Source organism: Cariama cristata, unplaced genomic scaffold, assembly GCF_000690535.1.
Source record: "Cariama cristata isolate BGI_N322 unplaced genomic scaffold, ASM69053v1 scaffold26084, whole genome shotgun sequence".
Lineage (NCBI taxonomy): Eukaryota > Metazoa > Chordata > Aves > Cariamiformes > Cariamidae > Cariama > Cariama cristata.
Window position 1 is genome coordinate 25,190 of NW_009611696.1, and position 20,143 is coordinate 45,332.

At 38.9% G+C, this 20,143-nt stretch overlaps 1 protein-coding gene across 1 annotated transcript in view; it reads right to left on the bottom strand.

Annotated features, from left to right (window-relative positions):
• The window catches only part of PITPNM3 (PITPNM family member 3), a 31,220-nt gene extending 11,222 nt beyond the window's left edge, over positions 1-19,998 (bottom strand). The window contains exons 1-5 of the mRNA XM_009698355.1: positions 19,739-19,998; positions 16,974-17,143; positions 9,811-9,981; positions 3,289-3,483; positions 2,430-2,578 (exon numbers count right to left, since the gene is read on the bottom strand). Coding sequence (XP_009696657.1) covers positions 2,430-2,578; positions 3,289-3,483; positions 9,811-9,981; positions 16,974-17,143; positions 19,739-19,998 — 945 coding nt within the window. The remainder of the gene's footprint in view (positions 1-2,429; positions 2,579-3,288; positions 3,484-9,810; positions 9,982-16,973; positions 17,144-19,738) is intronic.
• Between the last annotated feature and the right edge of the window lie 145 nt (positions 19,999-20,143).

Consider the following 20,143-nt stretch of genomic DNA (forward strand, 5'->3'; position numbering starts at 1 on the left):
GCAGGAATGATTGCTCAGGGAGGCATTTGAAAGGAAAGATGGGAAACTGTTCTAATGGATTCAAGGCAAAAAACATCCTGAGAGAGAAGATGAGATGAGAAGAGCTATAAAAGAGCTGCAAAGGAGAGGAGAAACATCTATGTACAATTATCTAGGGCCCTTGAACAGAAAAAACAGGGATTTGCATCCTGTCACTTCCAGTAGAAACCTCTCCTCTACTTTGGGACGAGCATCAAATAAGATTCCTGTTCCAGAGACTGTTCTCACTCATGGAAAAACTCTTCAGCAACTTTTGCTTTGCCTTGATTAGGTGACGCTAGTTATAAAGAAAATTTTTTCAATTAGCTTTTAAAATTGTGCATTGCTTAATGATACATTTTGACTAGAATCAGATATACTAAAGGATGGTCTGAAAGGACAGCATGAGGTTGAAGGACTCTTACAATTTAATCAATCAAAAACAGCAATCAAAAATTCTGCAAGTGGTCTGGTTACCAGCCAGATTATCTGCTGCACGCTCCACTCACAGACTGCCATATAAAGATGGGAGTTTGGTACAATCACACAGTATGACTCAGCAGCAGTTCTGGACTGGAGGGAACTCAGCCACTGAGCTTCCACTCCCCGGAGCAACCAGGTGAGCCTCCAGGGAACTAACATCATTGACACCAGCACTGGGAGCAGGAGGTGGAGGGAGTTAACACTCAGACCACCTAAAAGGATTTGCAAGAGAGGCAGGCACACTGACATCTGCCAAACTGATTTAATGAAAATTTCCGCAGTTGCTTCATCATTCACAGATGTAAAAAACACACTGATCCTTGGGTTAATCCAAATTAAACTCCTTGTGACTGGCTTTTGGGTGAGGGTCACTTTGGGTTCTCGGGGGGACACTTATCCTCTACAGGCTCTACAGAGGGATCTGGACAGGCTGGATCAATGGGCTGAGGCCAATTGTATGAAATTCAACAAGGCCAAGTGCTGAGTCCTGCACTTGGGTCACAACAATCACATGCAACACTACAGACTTGGGGATGAGTGGCTGGAAAGCTGCCCAGTGGAGAAAGACCTGGGGGTGTTGGTTGACAGCCGGCTGAACATGAGCCAGCAGTGTGCCCAGGTGGCCAAGAAGGCCAACAGCACCCTGGCCTGTATCAGGAATAGTGTGGCCAGCAGGACCAGGGCAGTGATCGTCCCCCTGTACTGGGCACTGGTGAGGCCACACCTCGAGTACTGTGTTCAGTTTTGGGCCCCTCACTACAAAGATGACATTGAGGCGCTGGAGTGTGTCCAGAGAAGGGCAATGAAGGTGGTGAAGAGTCTGGAGCACAAATCCGATGAGGAGCAGCTGAGGGAACTGGGGGTGTTTAGCCTGGAGAAGAGGATGATGAGAGGGGGACCTTATCGGCTTCTACACCGACTTGAAAGGAGGTTGTAGTGACGTGCGGGTCGGTCTCTTCTCTCAAGTAACCAGCGAAGGAAATGGGCTCAAGTTGTGCCAGGGGAAGTTTAGATTGGATATTAGGAAGAATTTCTTCACTGAAAGTGTTATCAAGCATTAGAAGAGGCTGGCCAGGGGAGGGGGGGGGTTACCAGTAGTGCTGGAGTCACCATCCCTGGAGGTATTTAGAAGATGTGTAGACATGGTGCTTAGGGACATAGTTTAGTGGTGGACTTGGCAGTGCTAGGTTTACAGTTGGACTCAATGATCTTAAAGGTCCTTTCCAACCTAAACGATTCTAAGATCCTGCAGGTTTCACCTGAACACCACTTAATTTTAATTTTGTTTTTACCCTAGGTGAGATTTCTTAGCCTCACCACTTTCTCTAGAGGTCAGAGCACTGCATTATTCCTAAGTCACTGTTAGCTGCTGTCATATTATTGACACAGTAGGAACAAGAGACCCATCACAACTCAGAAACAAATTCTTGGGAGACAGTGCACACAATGCCTCGAAATACTCTAGTATCGTTAAAGGAGAGACATGCTTTTGTGGGAGCAGTATTTTCAAACTGCTGATTTATTACCAAATGTATGTGAATAATTTGATATTTAGTAGGGAAATACATAATTAAGTAAGGCTGGAGATAGCCTATTCCTTCAAAAACAAGAGGAAATTAGTACATAATACAGGGTTATACTGACCTGGGGCATGGGAAGGGTGAGTAAGGCATGCATGACAGTGCATTGTTCCCAGTCACACAGTCAGCAGTAAGAACATCAGCCAGCAGTGCTAATGGTGGGCTCACTGTCCCCTTCACCTCTCCAATAAATCCACATCTGTCATTCCTACATCCTGTTGTATGTGATGCAATCACAGTTAGCCATCTAACTGAACTAAAGATTAAAAGACTGATCAGCCTTGGAAGATGCAATTAACAATCACAAGGATATTCATTGCAGAGAGAAAAAATAAAGAGATCAATGACCTGTCTTAAAATGAAGGCCACAACATCTGTTGACTCCCAGTAGCTGGCATGGAAGAGATGTGGCAGGGCCACAGTTGGAAAGGCTGTCAGCACATCTGGACAATACAAGGCATAATCTATTCGTTTTGTTCCCCACCACTTTGCAGTAACTACAAAAAAACCAAAACAAAATAGCATCACATTTCTGTAAGGTATCTTCTTAATAAATCTCTTGCTGTCTTTATGTTTAAACTAGACAGTTGAATGAAGTCTTCTGCTTTTTTAATCTTGACATTCAGAGTCTGTTAAAGGTATCTACCAAACACGAAAGCACTGTTTTCACTGATTGCATCATCACTTAAATCCAGTTCTATTGGATCCAAATTTTGGGGAAGGAGAAATCACTTCAGCATGTTTCCCATTGCTTCCTGGTCCACGGAAAATGTACAGTGAAAGACTAGTACTTTTATGATCATTTTATAGAGTAAGAAATGCAAATGCTTCCCAAATAGTGAACAGAATATTGATATATGACTACAGTCTATAACAGGACAATATAATGATTTGTAGCACTTCATATTTCTTCATGCCTGGAACATGCTTCTAAACCCCTGTTACTATGAAACCTTAAATGACTATTTATGAGTGGCACCTTAATATAAAACTGTGACTTCACTTCTATTACTTTATCTACTTAATTACAAACAGAAGAGGAGGCTAAATTGTGTTATTTAAAATTGCAGCAACTTAGGCTGTTCTCATTCTCCTGAAATTTCCAAGCAGGTAATTTTCCTTTTCATAATAAACTTTTCCACAGAAAGGATGTGGAGGGAAGGGTTGTTCCCATATCAGACATCACATGGCACCAGGCTTCACTTACTGTTGGTGAGGTACGCTGATGGCAAGCTTTCTGTCGACCCTGAGTTTTCACTGTTTGTGCTGGCCAAGCTCAACTTTCTTGCTCTTCCTTGAGGTTGATCAGATGCGTTTGGAGATCCAGGACTCTCTTGAGGGAAAGGTATGTTCAAAGAGCTGTTCTCAAGGAGCACAGCACTGTGATTGTGGAGAGCATCACCTGCAGGTTACAGAAATGAAAATAATAATTAAAAAACCAAACCCAATGGGATGAACAACATGCTTTGAAATTAGTGTGTGTGTATATTTCTTTAAATATAGAGCTAATAAGTGTTTTCCTGAATAACATCAGATTTAATGACCATGGATGAAACTCCTTCAGAGTGAGGACAACATGACTAAATGGAGAAAGCACACCCTACTGCCATCAAAATGCAATGGCAGCTGGGTGCTTTTGGCCAAGATCTTCCAAACTAGGTAGTGATGTTGGGAGGCTATTTTAGTTCACATTCAACCATATCCATTTTAAAGTCATTCTCTGAGAAGAGCTACACAGCCCTGGGAGTCTGTGATACTTCTCTTGTCCTCTTCCTGTCATGAGCAAAATTACTTTAGACAGAGAATCCTCAGCAAGGCTATCTACTGTTTTGTGTGTTCCCAAATAGAACAGAATTCTCATTTATTCATGCCACTCTGACAAAGCTATGGGCCATGGCTAACATCTCTACTTAATGAAACAAAACACAGCCTTCCTCCTGAGGTGTTCTGAAGCATGTAAGAACAGACATAAATTTAAATAAAAGTATTACTGATAATTTTGCTTGAAGCAGCCTGCACATACCTCCTGTACCTAGGAAAGGCAGAACCTCAACTGAGAGATAGGATATAGAGCAGAGTGCATATGAAAAGCAGCTGACGACTCAGTGTTGTTTTTCAGAGAACAAACCTCTTGGAGAGATTAAAACAGCGAACAAAAGAAAAAGGAGACTCAGTTCAATGCACATAATACAAAAGAAAGCAGATGGCCCTTGATGATGTATTGCTCTATCTCTGAGCGTATTTCAGTCCCATTCAGACAAATAACTGTAATCATCCTGTGCTCATCTTTCATATGGTCTTGGGTTGGGGACTATGTCATATGATTCTCTATGTAGTGGAGGCCTGGAATAAGTTTCTCTTCAACTTTTCAAGTCTTACCAACTCTCAATGCAATGAGTATTTCAACGGTGCACATAGAACACAACAATAAGTTGCTGCTTTCAAGGACGCCATTCCTTAAAAAATACACTGGAAGCATAAATGCCTATAGATTATCAGGACTGATAAAACATGTCACCATTAAATGAAAAGGAATAGCAGCATAGCTCCCTACAATCTCCCCCCTTCCAAAAAGCAGACATGGTTATAAAGATTTTGGCTTGTTTTGACATAAGCCTGAGTATCTCAACTGCATGAGACAACAAAAGGAGCTGCCCTGCAACTGAATCAGAGAAACAATCAAATTCCAACACTTTGTGATGGGTATGTAGTTTGGACAGAACATGTTCAATTGTAGTTTCCATGGGAACATGTGCTTTGAGTTTTCATTAAAGAAACTGCAATGTACTGTTCTTTCAAAGGAATCTTGTTGATGCCATACAGTAAGGAAAGCTATGTGTGGCTACAGGAAAGCTTGATGGAGGTGAAAAGAATGGAAGGATAATTTTATTACTTCCCTTGTCTCAGGCAAACTATATAGACTCCAACATAAACAACTGAAAAGAAAACACAGTGCTGCTTTCTTATTACTTACCTCACAAGACGAGGAAGTATTATACGCTCTTTGTAGTGAAAGAAGCAGCACAAAGAAGTAGAAGGTCTGATTCTATGTCATACTAAATACTGAACAGCAAGGCACCTGGTCCTTCTGACAACAAACCCCAAATGATTTGGTCTAAAATATCACAGCAAATTGGTTCACTGAAGAGAACAGCAGAATCCACAGACATAAGCAGTTAAGGAACAGGGAAGCTGCCAAATTGCACCCCATTAGGGGTCTAACTGAACCAGAACCCTGATCCATACATCAACCAGCAGGAAATTCCACAGAAGAAGGTGCAATGAATCCCATAAATAAGAGCTATATCTCCATGAAGTGCTCATGATTGGCAGTGTTCTGCTTCCCCTTCCAAAAGATTCACTGAAATAAAAAAGGTTGTTCTTTTAAAGTAAATTTTCTGCTTCTGAATTGTTGCTCTGCTGACACAGTCATAAATTGACACTAATCTAATCCTTCCTCCCCCATTACAATTTTGCAAGAGTTCTGTTTTTTCATTCCCAGTAAAAGGGAGATGGAGAGAGAAGGAAAAATAGTAACTTTGCACAGAATGGAAAACATGTTGTCAGTCTTTTCCATATTATTGACTAGCTTAAGATCAGCTTGGTAAGGGGGCTGATGCCTTGAAACCTGTTGTTTATTTTGTACTACTGTTATTCTAAACTCAGTAACCATTCTCCCTGTGAAGAGATCAAATCAAAAAAATGGAAGGCATTTTTGGCAGTTTTTCCTCTCGTTTCTTTATTTTAAACAGGTAAGGGAGCGTGCCTTCATCTCTGTAGGTCAGGTCTTTGTTGAATTGTAAAAGAGGATAGAGCGTACCGGTTAGAGATTAATAAAATACATGTAATGCTACGTTTTTCTAAAAGCCCTGTGCTCAACTTTTGACTAGGACAGTCTACTTGCATAATTCTTCCATTTAAATAACTGAAATGGATACTTCCCACCCAAAATAACCTTTCTCGTGGCTTTGAGGGTCACTAAAACTTCTTATAATTTATCTTACTAATCTAAATTTACTATCATGCTTGATAAGAAATAAAATAAAGGCAGATCATTTTACAGTCTCATCTTAGGTAATTATGATAGTTACAGCCAACATAAAGAGGCAAAGCAACTTCCTCAAGGCCACACAGAAACCATCCCCAGACAGAATTAACTGTATTTTATGTATATACAATTGGAGAAGTACTGTGCTTTTAGACTTTAATTTCTACATATAATGAAGCAGACCAGTTGGATCAGCCATAGTCTGGACTGGCACTCCCATATATTCCTTACAAATAAAACTTTGCACGAGAAAAATTTTGTAATTATTTCAATTGTGCTGCAAAGTAAAATATGAGGTAGAAGCTCAAACAGTAAAGAGGATTATTATTATCTACATTCTGCTATGTAAAATGTCTAAAAAGCAGGATAGGTTGAAACCAGGTGTTTTGAATTAATACATAACAACTATATCTTTAACCCCCAAATAGATATAATGCATCATGTCATAGGCAGCAAAGCAAAAAAAGGAATCAAAACCCACATGTTAGGAAGTGTCAAAAGGTGACTGGTAGTACATCAGAGACCTGTCACAAAGCTAAAGCTCACTTATAATAGCTACAAAAAAGCACTTTGATTATGAAATGTCAACTAGGCAGTAGCTGAGAAGGTTGCTGTTTAGTGACAGGTCAAGAGCATGGCTTTCTCTGGGCTGTAGCATAACCTGAACTTTGTACCTTGCCCTTATAGTGAAAAAAAAAAATCCACCAATTAATAAATTGCATTTTTGTCTGAATCATTATCTACTGCTATGTTTTCTGTCAGCAATCACTATAGGTGAAATAGTTATGAAGATAAATGTTTTCTCCACCTGATCTGTATGTCTGCCAGTGCTTTCAAAGCAGTTTCTTTTACTTTCACTTGTCTGTATATCACAGCAACATGAGATAAATACCCCCTTAAGAGGTGACCGCTGAAAAAGTGGGATGCCTTATGTGATTATTTCCATTCTATCTATCCAGTGCACAGGTCGAAGATATCTCAGATATTAAACTTAGTCTTTGCTAATTTTTCTTTCTCTTTGCATACAATGTGTTGACACTCCTATACATTCAGAAAACTGAATTTAAATCATGCCTCAAATAATTTTATTTTATTAAGCTATTTTATCAATAGCCTAACAATGTCATCACATCCACTTTAAGAATTGCATCAACAGCAGATACGGTTACAGCTGACCAAGTAACTGACAGAAAGAGGAATAATTTTCTGGGCTAGTCAAGTCTCTGCGATTGTCAAAATCAAGCCTAGTAAGAGTCAGCTTTCACCATCATTAAGCTCTTAATAAATCAATCCATCACACACACAAACAATATCGCATTACTACAAACTGAATGACCCTGGGGGCAGAATTAGTGGTCAGTATTGATGCCTGCTGGATGCAAAAGGCAATTGTCTAGATAAACGTGTGCCCTCCTCTTTAAGTCCTGCTGTTTAAGTCTTAGATGTTTCCTGAATCTCAATGGAAAAAGTACATTTGATAAACTAAAAGCTTCAAGATAAACCCCATGCACAGAGCAGCTGGCTCCAAAAGCTTCATTTGATTAGCAAGAACAGAAAGACAGCTATAGAACATCCCCCCTGCCAAGTTTTCATCAATGTTTGCCAGCTTGTGTTATTGCTGAATTGTTCCTATGAATCTTATGGTGAAATTCTCTTCTAGTAGTGAACTTTTTTCATGTGGCTTCCAATCAGATTTTTTTTTACACAGAGGCACCTATCAGGAATGTCAGGCAGACAACAGAATCATTCTTATTTTAATCATCAGTTCTTATGAGAAAAGGAACAGTGAATGAGATTGTTTAATGACATGAAAGATTATCAGAAAAGGCTGTTTAAGGCAGTGCATAATGACGAGTTTGGTGTAACTAGGTCTCATCATAATTGATTAGTAAACTACCATTCCAGCTGACACCAAGGAGGCTCTCATTTTAAGAAATACTTTCACAAGCCCAAGTATCAGAGAAAGGAAAAAAAAGTTACACAGTCACTAGAATTAATCCTTTATGAATGAAGAACCTTAAATTCCAAAAGGATCTCAAAGCACTTCCATTTAAATGGAAGGATTTCACATTCATTGAAATAGAACGCAGCATACTTGGAAAGCATGGCAATTATTTAACTCTGCACAGAGGTTTAAATACAAAACCATACCATGGAACACTTCCTGATCATTAGCACTCAGGAATTTTTATTTTGTAATACATCCAACAGATAGGGTTTCCAGATTTACGTGCTCTGTAGGGGAATTTTCTGACCCAGTGCCTTAGATGAACTCAAAAAGAACACAGGTTGTTCCCAAATCACTTATAAACCCTCTGCTTCAAGAATCACCGTATCTGAAGGGTTTACTTTAACACAATAGAGCTGGTAAATTGTACCAACGCAAGGTTTTCGATTTGAAAAGCAGTCCAAGGGAACTATTCTTCCTATGACAGTTATCTAAAGGAGGGTTCAACTTTTCAAGATAGCGTTAGATATGTTTCAGTGACAGAATTTGTGTCTAACTAACCAGCAGGATTTCAAAGTGCACAGTCAGGCTTTATACTAACTCTAAGTCAGAATGTAAAGCAGGGTATATATTTCCATTGAAAGAAAACTGAGACATAGGGGTGAGGAGAGAGCACATATTCCCTAGTTTGGACTGTCCCTCACCTTAGCTATTCCTTAAGTCATTTCCTGAGGAACAGCCAGATCTTCACATTTCAATGAAGCCAAGACCTAGAAATCAACCTTCTGCAAGTCAAGATCAACTGTTGCTTTTCAAACATTGACTTAATCAGATTAAACTGATTTGCATCCAACGTACACCGTATTTGAGCAGATAAAGGAATTACATGTATCCTACTGCACAGAACAGGTTCCCAACAATACAATTCTCCCAGCTCCAACAAATAGAAAACACTGCCATTTTACTATATTAGCCTCCAACCTTAAACTCTGAATCCTGAAAAGCCCTTTGAAATACCCTGCTGGGGCTTGAATTCATGTCTAATCTGTGGCAAAAAGAAAAAAATCTAATGTGCATGCATGTACAGACACACACTGATCAATTCCTTTATTGCATAATATGACAAGTCAAGATACTTTGCATCTATATGATTTTCTTTCATTTTCTATAAAGTCAAAACAGCACAATTCCTTCTACTGGCACCTTGTTCATCCACATCTTTCTTCCTCCTCTCTACAAAACAGTCTATTTCTGTTTTTTCCTGGATTCAAACATTTATTACCCAACATAACTATTGTTAGCAGTCCACCTAGGAAATAAGCAATCAAAAGACAATTTGCCAAGTGCTCTGATTTGTCCTAGTAGATATCTGCAATAAACCAACAAGTGACCAAGAGAAAGAGTATCTGAAGATCTAAGCAAAGGTCAACTATGTAAAAATAAATTTTTTAAAATGATAGTCAAAGACATGGAAGTTCGCAACTAAAGCAGTGCTATCACTTTCCAACCCCTCTTTAACACAACTAGTATCACAACGCTCATATATAAGAATCATTTTTTCTTGGTAATCCTCTTTGATTCCACACTTGCTAAATATGTCTGTGCCATTCTGTCCCAGATGACTTGGTTTTGGCATGTTAGCACATTGGTATTTCAAATCCTCTTGAGCTGTGTGAGGAGAGAATGCTTAAGAGAACAACAGATAAGGAGAGAGATGAAAATAGGCACTGTACCTAACTGGTGAGATCTTCCATCCCCTAGTGGGTATCTCTGGTACCGTGGGACACTGAATGGAGGCAGGAGATGGAATCTTTTCTCCAGCAATGGTTCAAGTCTGCAGGCAGAAGGGTCAGCAGAGTGAAAGAAACTGTACACTTGGCTGCAGGCTGGGCGGACCTGGCACACTTGGATGAGAATAAGACAGAGAAAGAGAGTTCAGTATTGCCCCTTTACAATTTTCAAGGAGTCTATACAGAAACATGGTTAATATGGTCTTCTGCAAACTCCAGACTAGCATACAAGAAATTTAACTAAATTGTTCGCTATTTCATATGTAAAGAACACTTCGCTGCAAAGGCATTTACAGAGACATCACAATCTGAGATGCAAGCATGTAGCAGGCGTGAAGACCAGCCACAGAAATAGACAGAAGTAAGGAAGGAAAAAGAAGTTTAAAATCTTCTAAATATATTATTGGGCATTACAGCTATGATGGTCAGCACTTCAAATATTTACCAGCAAAATGGTTTGACAGGCCTGTTACGTCCAGAGGATTTAAATCCAGGTGACAGCAGGAGCAGGCAGATGACAGAAAGTGCTGCAGTTTCTGAAGTTACCTTATGGAAGCTAATAGAAATGAGGTTGGTCATACTATAACAGCAATGCAATGTTTATGATTCTTGCCGAAGGTGTGCAGCTCCTGAGGTTTTTGGGCTACAGCTGTAAATATAAATCTGAAAATCCCTTACTCAGTCAGTAAGGCATTCTTTTGACTAAATGCACAGCACTGAAGCATAACTTACACTTGGATGGGTGATCACATAAGACTGCTAAGGTCTGTAAAACGGCCAGTGTAGTTGCTTCTCACCACACCACACTTCAATCACACTGAATCCTGCCAGCGCAAGCAAATCAATTCATTATAGGCTCATTAAACTTAGTACCATTTGTATAGCACTGCATTACATGTTACAACAGTCAGTTTATTAACTACAAGAGCAAAGGAATGACTAAGCATTTATAAAATACGCTTGGGAATATTACCTCTGCTCCCCATGAACTCCATGCAAGCAAGACATGTTTTCAAACCTGCTGTGCTATACAATAAACCCTAAATGTTTCTTTGATAGAATTACTATTTCCTTGTGGTGATAACAAAATCCTAGTAACATGTATGACGTTTTTCCTTAGAAGACATGTTTGGTACAGCATTGTTCCCATGCACAAGCCAAACACATGCTTAACTGGAAACCATGAAGAATTAGAGTTTTAATATAAGGTGTCATGGAACATTAGATCTAATGGAGTCTATCTTAAGTGACATCTCTCACCAGAGCACTCATCATGGAATTAAAAAAAAAAGAAAAAAAAAGAAAAATACACTACTCAGGTTCTTTCTCATTTTGAAGAGTAACAGTTAAGGTATTTATTTGTACATAAGCAAAACTACAATGAGCAAATTTGATGCTCTGTATCTTCCTCTGCTGCAGTCACAGAGTCACTAAGAGCTAAATCAGAAAACACTACATTCTTATAGATTTTCTCAAGTGTTTCCATGTTGCTGGAAGGACTCTAAAAATTCATGTTCTCATGCTTGCTGTTATTAATGGTATATAGGGACAAATCTTGATATAGACTATGTTGACATTACCAAGTTCTAAGCTTAAAAGATTGATACTGAGTTGTAACAGCAGCATTGCAATAAGTAGGTTAGAGCAATACTTTTGATCTGTTCTATATGAATGTTTGTTCTATAAAGGCTACAGCACAGGGACACAATGTTTTTTCTCAAATTAGTAAGACAATTAACCTTTTATTGATCATAGTAAAAACCTTCTCAAGATACTCTGAGTATGATGATGAATCACATCCATGGGCACCTTATTGCACGCTCTCTATGCTGAACTGTGGAGGAGACTTATCTTCATGTCATGAAGAGGTCAATACTCATAGCCTCTCAAGAAATGCTCTGAGACAATTCTTCCAATAAGCAAGTCCAGAGGAGGGCCACAAAGATGATCAGAGGGCTGCAGCACCTCTCCTATGAAGACAGGCTGAGAGAGTTGGGGTTGTTCACCCTGGAGAAGAGAAGGTTCTGGAGAAACCTTACAGCAGCCTTCCAATACCTAAAAGGAGCCTACAAGAAAGCTGGGGAGGGACTTTTTACAAGGGCATGCAGTGATAGGACAAGGGGCAATGGCTTTAAACTGAAAGAGGGAAGATTTAGATGAGATACTAGGAAGAAATTCTTCACCGTGAGGGTGGTGAGGCATTGGCACAGGTTGCCCAGAGAAGTTGTGGATGCCCCATCCCTGGAAGTGTTCAAAGACAGCTTGGATGGGGTTTTGAGCAATTTGGTCTAGTGGAAGGTGTCCCTGCCCATGGCAGGGGGCTTGGAACTAGATGATCTTTAAGGTCGCTTCCAACCAAACCATTCTATGATTCTATGAATATACCTACATATGATCCAGTTTCATGAAACCATGAATGCTTTTCTTCTTTGGGCATGCGGTGTGCATTGTATTTCGCATTCACTGACTCACTCTGAGCATGGTGCAACACCTCCTTAATTCTGCAGGATTTTTGTAACACAAAGTGAACAATGTGGGTGTCTTTGGGGGCATTAAGTGAAGCTTTGTGGGTTGTTTCCTCTCCCCTCCAGTTCTCTTTGTAAAACATTTTTTAAGATTGTGATGAGTGGCAATTACCAGGTTTCCAGCTACAGGATAACCAAAGCCTACTTTTGATGTCTGTTGTATGTTGATTTTTCTAGAAAGGATGGCTCTGTACATTAACCAGCACACCTGGTAGCAGATGAAAAGAAAGTGGGAGATAATAAGACTGCTTGTTGAGGACACCATAGAATCTTTTCCCTTTCCCACTATCAAATAAATAGGAGCTTCATGCCACCTTTGTCTCTTTCCCACCACCAAGCCAGCCATATGCAAAAACTATGGCCTGTGAGATTCTTCTGTGAAGTGCCTTTCCACAGTTCTCTGGGAACCATTATCAAGTACCCTTTTCTCTTAACATATTGTCCAAGTAGGGTACTAAATGTGTCCATCAGTTTGTTGTGCTGTGAAAACTGAGTAAATTCTCCCATGTATTCCAGTTAATTGCATCACAAGAGAAACAAAAGGAAAACACCAGCAAGACTGCAAAGATCCAAGACTACCTTTGATGGCTTTCTTCAAGCTGTATTTTGTTCTTAGTATTTGTCACAAAGAATAGAAAGAGGTCACCTGTGTGAGAGCATTTAAGCACAGCAGAAATTATTTCTTTGCAAGGAAAGTATAATTCTCTTATCGTGTGACATACATTCTGTGAGGTAAAGCATTACACTGCATTATAAATAAAACCATATTTTGGCAAGCCTATAACTTTGACATATGTATTTAGGGATCTAGTCCTTATAAAGTAAAGCAGTAAACTGGGTATTATCCTACTAAACTAGAGCTTCCTTCCCTAGTGGGTAGTATATTGGTTTATTCTTTCTTTCTTGTCATACTTAATTTTAACTGTTAGAGTCAAACAAAAAGGAAGTGCTTAATGTAATAAAATCTGTTCCCTAACTGCACCTTCTTATATTTCTTGTACAGGTATTTATCCTGTATATGTCTGCCTTCTGTATATGCACAGAAGACAAAGAAAGCCAGGAATGCAAACAGCAGGATTATGAAAATTGTCAGCATAGGACAAATTATGATATTTAGTGGCAACAAGAAAGCATGTCCTCTGAGCTGTCCGTTGTGTTCATATACCTCTTCCAACTTGGCAAGGGAATATAGCACATCATGTTCCAAAGTAGATTACTTCCTACTACTGTGGCATTTAGCAGTTTTAGCTCCCATTGAGAGCAAGTGCAAAACACCCTACCATTATAACCATCCTAAGGTAGAACAGCGCCACTTTGTGGATGTAACTAAATGCTCATGATATATTTGGAATTCTAAAAAAACACTGACATTTTCATAGGGTAGCAAGCCTCTTCAAAGGATAATCAGCACACAGTGTGGAAGAACCTGGCAGGGACACACAAATGATCAGTACTTTGGCAAATAAGAACTGAGACTAGACAGTGGGAGGATTACAGAAGAGAGTGCTAGAGGGTAACCAGAAGAACTGTCAAGGAAGCACTAAGGGACCAACAGAATATTCAACAGAAGAGAATTCAAAAGGCGTTTGGCAAGAAAATACAAAATTGGAATGAAGATTTGTTTTTAGCCACACTCTTATTAGTGTAAAGATAAATAAATATTCAGGAAGTAAAACACAACAAAATGCATCTGTTCTGCAGACAGAACAGGCAAACCTCTGGATATAATTTTCTTCCCTTTTGTTTTAAAAACTGACTGTAACAAAACAAATAAATAAAAACATCCTGAATTTTATTTTTCACATTTCCAAGTAGCTTTCTACCCTTCATTTCAGTAAAAAAGGCACCTGACTCTTCTCACTTAACTTCCAATTGTCTGCATGATACATTTAAATTTGTCTGTTTTCCTCTCAATTGTGCCATAATTATCACTTTAAAATGGGATTCTCTTATCATATGTACCTCTAAAGACTAATCATGCTTCCAGTAGTCTCTGCTCACCTTGGAATATGTTTGAAATGCTGGTCAGTTGAGCTGCTCTCAAAGCATACTCCCTGCAGGATACCAGAGGGCAGATGGAAGTGAGAGCTAATTTGAAGAAAATAATTTAAAATGCCAGTAATTAATGTGAAATTTTCCTGTTAAAGTGTCTGGAGAGTACCAGAGCTGATATTGGGGAAAGAAGTACTATTGGCTAGAGAGTTTAGAAACATTCAGTCCCAGTCCAGTAAAGTATTTAAGCGCTGAAATTTGCCATCCATCTCTACCTAATCCCAATTGTTTATAGCTATCTCATTCGTCTGCTATAAAGTTAAATATGAGAAGGGAACTTTGACTCGTGCACAGAGCTGCCACCAAAATATTATACAAGGACTCAGAAGTTGCATTTGCTCTTTGCTTTCCAGTATCTAAAGGTAAAAATGTAATTCTATGGTACATGAATTTCTTCCAAACTGGTAACTGGAACACTTGCTGTGCAGAAGAGCTTGCTTTAGATTCCTGTGGCATGTGGAAAACTGTGGAACAGACACATTATATCTTGCCCCAATCTTATTGGTTTCACCGTCCATAAGCCACGTCTCAGACATCTGGCTAAAGGAAGCTATCAGAACTTCAAGACATTGTGTTTTCTCTTTACTGATACATTCTCATCAATAAATGGCAAGCACATACAGTAATCAGAGTCATAGTAACCTTCAGAAATTTGCTTCTAACCAGTCAGGGCAAAGCTGTCTCTTTTGTTATTCTCTTGCCTTGCAGCCTTCCCCAGTAACACAGATTAGTTTCAAGTTAAAACAGCACTATGGCCTCATAAAAAAACATAGTCAAAATATGGTAAGTCACTTTGTTCTTAAAATTACCCCCTGAGACAAATCCCAGTAGTCTCATTTTTACCTTGTTCATGCTTTGCCTGGATCTCAGACAGGGAAAAGTTATGATCAACTTGCAGAGCTTCCTCTGTCCCAGTGATTCTGCTTCACAATATTAAGGTTTCAGGAAGGCAGTTCTCACCTCTGTGAATCCAACATTACTACTAAAGGGCATATTTATATGGCCAACAATGACTTCTAAATGTAATTGTCATACTTTTGAACACAAAAATGCTTTCATATGCAGCACAGCATTCAAGGGAAGACATTCAGATTGCACAGACAATTACACACAAAACCTGTATCACTTCAGAGCAATGTCTCCTGCAAAAAGCCACAAATCCATTAGTTTTTCACACATTTTCAATACATGTGTACATTCCCTTGAAGTGAAATGTGAATTTCATCTGTGCTCATCAGGACTGACTGATAGGAGGGCTTGCCACACAGAGTCAACTGCTGACAGCCACCACTGCCTTACGAAAAGATGTGTCAATGTCTGACACTGAGGTACTCTCATACCAAACACTGCCAGTATTTTCTACTTACCGTGCAGTAACTGGCAACTGCTCATCAGCATTTGTCCTCAAAGACTCTAAAAAGGTATTTAATGAAACAGACGCATGCTCTATTTCGTATGTGATTCCAGAGTAAATGTGTCCATTCTGATTCATTATATGGAAACCAGGACATCTTGCAAAAATAGGAATTCTAGCTCAAACAATTTGAATCCATGTGCGCAAATTAATACTGATAGATTTGTCCACATAAAGTCCTACCAAAAAAACGCCCAACTCCCTGCCCCAAACCCCCTAGAAAAACCCCCATCATCTTCAGAGGGAAGTGTTGCTAATCTTGTAAAGAAATCCCTACGACAGAAAAACAAATTGCAGTGCAGTTTTCAAAGCCAGCCATCATCTATGTAATTTTTGTTCATTTCCCTGACAGCTCTTTCATAGAAGCAAAAAGCCTTAGTTTGTGGGAAAATATACATGAATTCCCCTTCTTTTTAGCTGATGTTTGGTTTTGTTTGGGTTTTTTTATTTGAACAAAACTGAGTACTGCAAATATGAGGAATGAAATGCAAAACGGTAATTTAATTATGCCCTCTCGTAAGTTCATAGAACTTGCTAAAAATATCCTACCAGATTTCTATAGGCTCTGAAAGACATGGGTCCAGTAATTTTTTTAATTACGGCAGGGAAAATAATTTTCAGTTTATATTACATTCCACTTTATTGACACAACCAAATGTGACTTTGAAAGCTCAGTCGAATGACATTACTCAAAAGTCTATAAATTGAGAAGAAAAAAAAAAAGGGAGACCTGAATTGTTGCCTCTTCTCACTATTGCAACTGATTTTTCTCCCTCACCTGATAAATGGACATTTAATTTCCTACAAAGATCCTCTGCTATCCAAACCTCATACAATGCAAAGAGGCAAAACACACACTGAATTTTGAAAAGTAAAGTAAGCAAGTAAGCTCTTACTTTAACTGAAAAAAAAAAGAAAAAATCCAGATGTATTTAGAAATAAAACAAAAAAATCCTGTATGTGTCTAATCACTAGGCTCTGTTACCTGAGAGGAAAAAAATGGAAACTTACCTCACTCCTCAGTCTTTAAGTAGGCTCCTCTATTTACCTCCTTTTATATGAGTCCCTTTGTTTACAAAGGTCATTATGCAACCTGTATTCTAATCCCAGCTTACCATCCAGGCCAGGCAGAACAGTACTCCTCATGGCCAGCACCAAACCAAGCGGCGATCCAAAGAGGAAGAAATCAGACACCTCGAATTCAAATCGGCCCAGGTTTACTTCTGAGTGACTGGAATTCACAGGAGGAAAGTCTGCACCATCTTTCAACACACTTGAGTGGATGCTGAGCAAAGAAAATGCACTGATTCAACAATCATGAAGAGGGCACGAAGAGAAAAAATCCATTCCCAAAACAGGCTGCTTAAAAAGCTCTAGCATCTCTATCTAGAATCAAGCAATATGCCTTAAACTGTAGATAGATATGGCAGTATAGCAGTCACTTATCATGATTTCCAGTGTGACTATTCAGTAAATTTACTACCTTCAATATGCAAGAGTTTTCTACAGTTATGTTATACAATACTTGTTGGTAAGTTACACAAGGACTCTGAAGATTGAAGTTTAACTCCTCTCCCTTTTAGCAGTACAGATGTGTGTAAGCTTATTCTGAAACTTGTGCTACAAATTCTAACCTACTCAAGTTGTAGAAGGTCAACAGTATTAAGAGTTTATAGTCATAAAGTATGTTACATGGGTACATAAAAAGCATTGTTCTAATCCATTCTCTGAGCTATGACCTAGAATTTCACTACTATTCAACTATATATTACATGTTAAAATTAGTGATGCTTATAGATAGCTTTTAAAGTGATTTAAACACTTTCATTTACTTTGTATGCCATACACGCATGGCTTAAATACAGATCACCTATCCCTCACTGACAGAGAAAAGACTTGTCCCTCATTTAGTTCTGCTGGAGATGAAATAACTACATTCAGAAGCAGAAAAGTAGCATATACACCTGCTGTCCAGTCATGAGACAGAGCAGAACATGTCTCCAGAGCATGCAGAGCCTAACTGAGAGATGCTGACTTCAACCAGAGCTGTAACTAAAGCCCTCATGAGTTATCTGCATCAGTGGCCAAGCACGGATCAGAATCCAGAGATCCTGAAGACTGGTCCCAAATCAGGCCAAGACACCAGGCCTCTCTTTCAATCTGAGAACCTAGTGACATTCTCAATTTATAACCTGATGTTATTAACTGAAACCCAGGGGACCAAGCTTAGGGCTCCTTTAAGCTAGAAATAAAGTCAAGAATTAAATCCATCATCGGGACATCAGTTAGGAGGTACCTCTCTACGCCAAAAGCACTCGGACAAAAAGCACAAGCTGATACACTGAAACACAACCACAGTGTGTACAACAAGGACACTTCTGTGTGAAAGAGTGATCTTTGTAACCTCATTACTCATGCTGACACACCACCTCTAAATTCCAGTAAATGAGCTCATGGGGAAAAAAGTCTTAATGATCTTACATAAGTCTCACAGACAGGAAACCAAGGGCTTGGAATGTCTCTCTGTGTACAGGGTGGGTCAGAGGATGACAAGGTTTGGTTTGATCTGTGGTTTCTTTCCCCTTCTTTACCTTATAAAGGATTATTTTCACTGTCTTTAGCCTATGTTTGTCCAACTATTCCACAATAACTTCGCAACAGCCTAAAATCTGAAGACTTGAAAATCTGAATGGAAGATAACATGTTTCTATTTGCTTGCTTACGTAGAGCTGTATATACAGCTTTCAGTTTAAAATCACAGATACACAGGAAATGAAAAAAGGCTTGGAAGAAAACTGTTATCTTTGTCTTTTAATTATCCTATTATTCCCCCAAGTCTGAGGTGCTTTATACAAGCCAACACTATACTTTAAAGATAATACAGTACTCCTTCTATACAAGAACCTTAAAATGACTGACCAAAAAAATCTTCATGCTTTCAGTCATAGACAAGTGAAAAAAAAACATTCTTCTTCAGAGGGAAGACACTTTATCGATATCCAGAAAACCCAATGGTTTGAAAATAAAAGCAGAAGAGTCAACAAAAGCAAAGCAAAGTACATTCAGTCAAAGCAAGAAAATAAAATTACCTTAAACTGCTACTAAGAAAACTGCCAGATAAAGTAAAGCACAGTAGTAAGTCTGCACTATACTCAACTGTAGCAGAACTGAAACTTCAACACACAATAAGACTTCTCACTCTGCATCCCTCTAATGAAATAAAGGAAAAAAGATAATGGATAGAGGGAAAAAACCACAAAGAATCCAGATACCTAAAAAACTAAATAGCTTAGAACAGGCAGAAACAATGAGACAAAGGGAATGCTTATGTTCCCACCAAATCTGTGTTTTAAAGGTTGCTTAGGATCCAGGAAAGCTAATTAAGTTAACTCTCTTCTCCCAACCTTGTCCTCATTTAAGCCAAATGCTTACACAGGGTTTTCTTTGTTTTAAAGCTGATCTGAATAGCTCATAGACCATTGGGAGCACCTAAAGGAATTACCTCACTCTTTACAGATTAATAGAAAGCCTGCAAGTGAAGTCAGAGGGACCTTTAGAAAGAAAAACGTAATTCAGAATTATAAAGCATTCATCCATCTTGATTTGTGCGGGCTGCACTGAAGAAATGGAACTACTTGCATTCAGTTTTGCATATTCAAAACTCTCACAACTGAATAAAGATTAAATAAAAAACTCTCCATGTGTAAGTTCATACTAGACCCACTATATCTATGGTTTTCCTTGAGGGGTATACAGGGACTTTAAGCAAATCTCCAGAAACACACCACAAACACTAAAAATTATTCTGTTGCTCTGGTGCTGACAAGCTCCATTCAATGGCAAGCCTATTTCTTTTACTCAGTCATCAAACACTAGTTACCTAGACAGGAAAACATGATGTTGGGTTATAGTATCACAGCCATAGGTGGATGAGTCACTCTGTTTCCTAGGCAATGGCTGCCTTGGCTTCTCATCCTCCATGCTTCCCGAGATGTCAATATTGCTTTTGCTCAGACGTTTGCTGCCACCCAGACTGGAGTCCTCTGCTAAGAGGGAATTATCCTTCAGAGAATGAACAGAGCAAAAGGGAGATTTAGACAGTGACCAAAATACAACAGAGCTTATATGAAACAGCTGCATTTATACATTTGACCTCACTTTATCCAAGAAAGGGTGGAAGGGGTTAGACTTTCTCTCTGCAGTAGAAGATAATGAAAGAGATAAAGATTAAATTTCCTTGTAAGATGTATAGCCTAAAAGCTGGAAGAAGAATCAAGAATTTTTT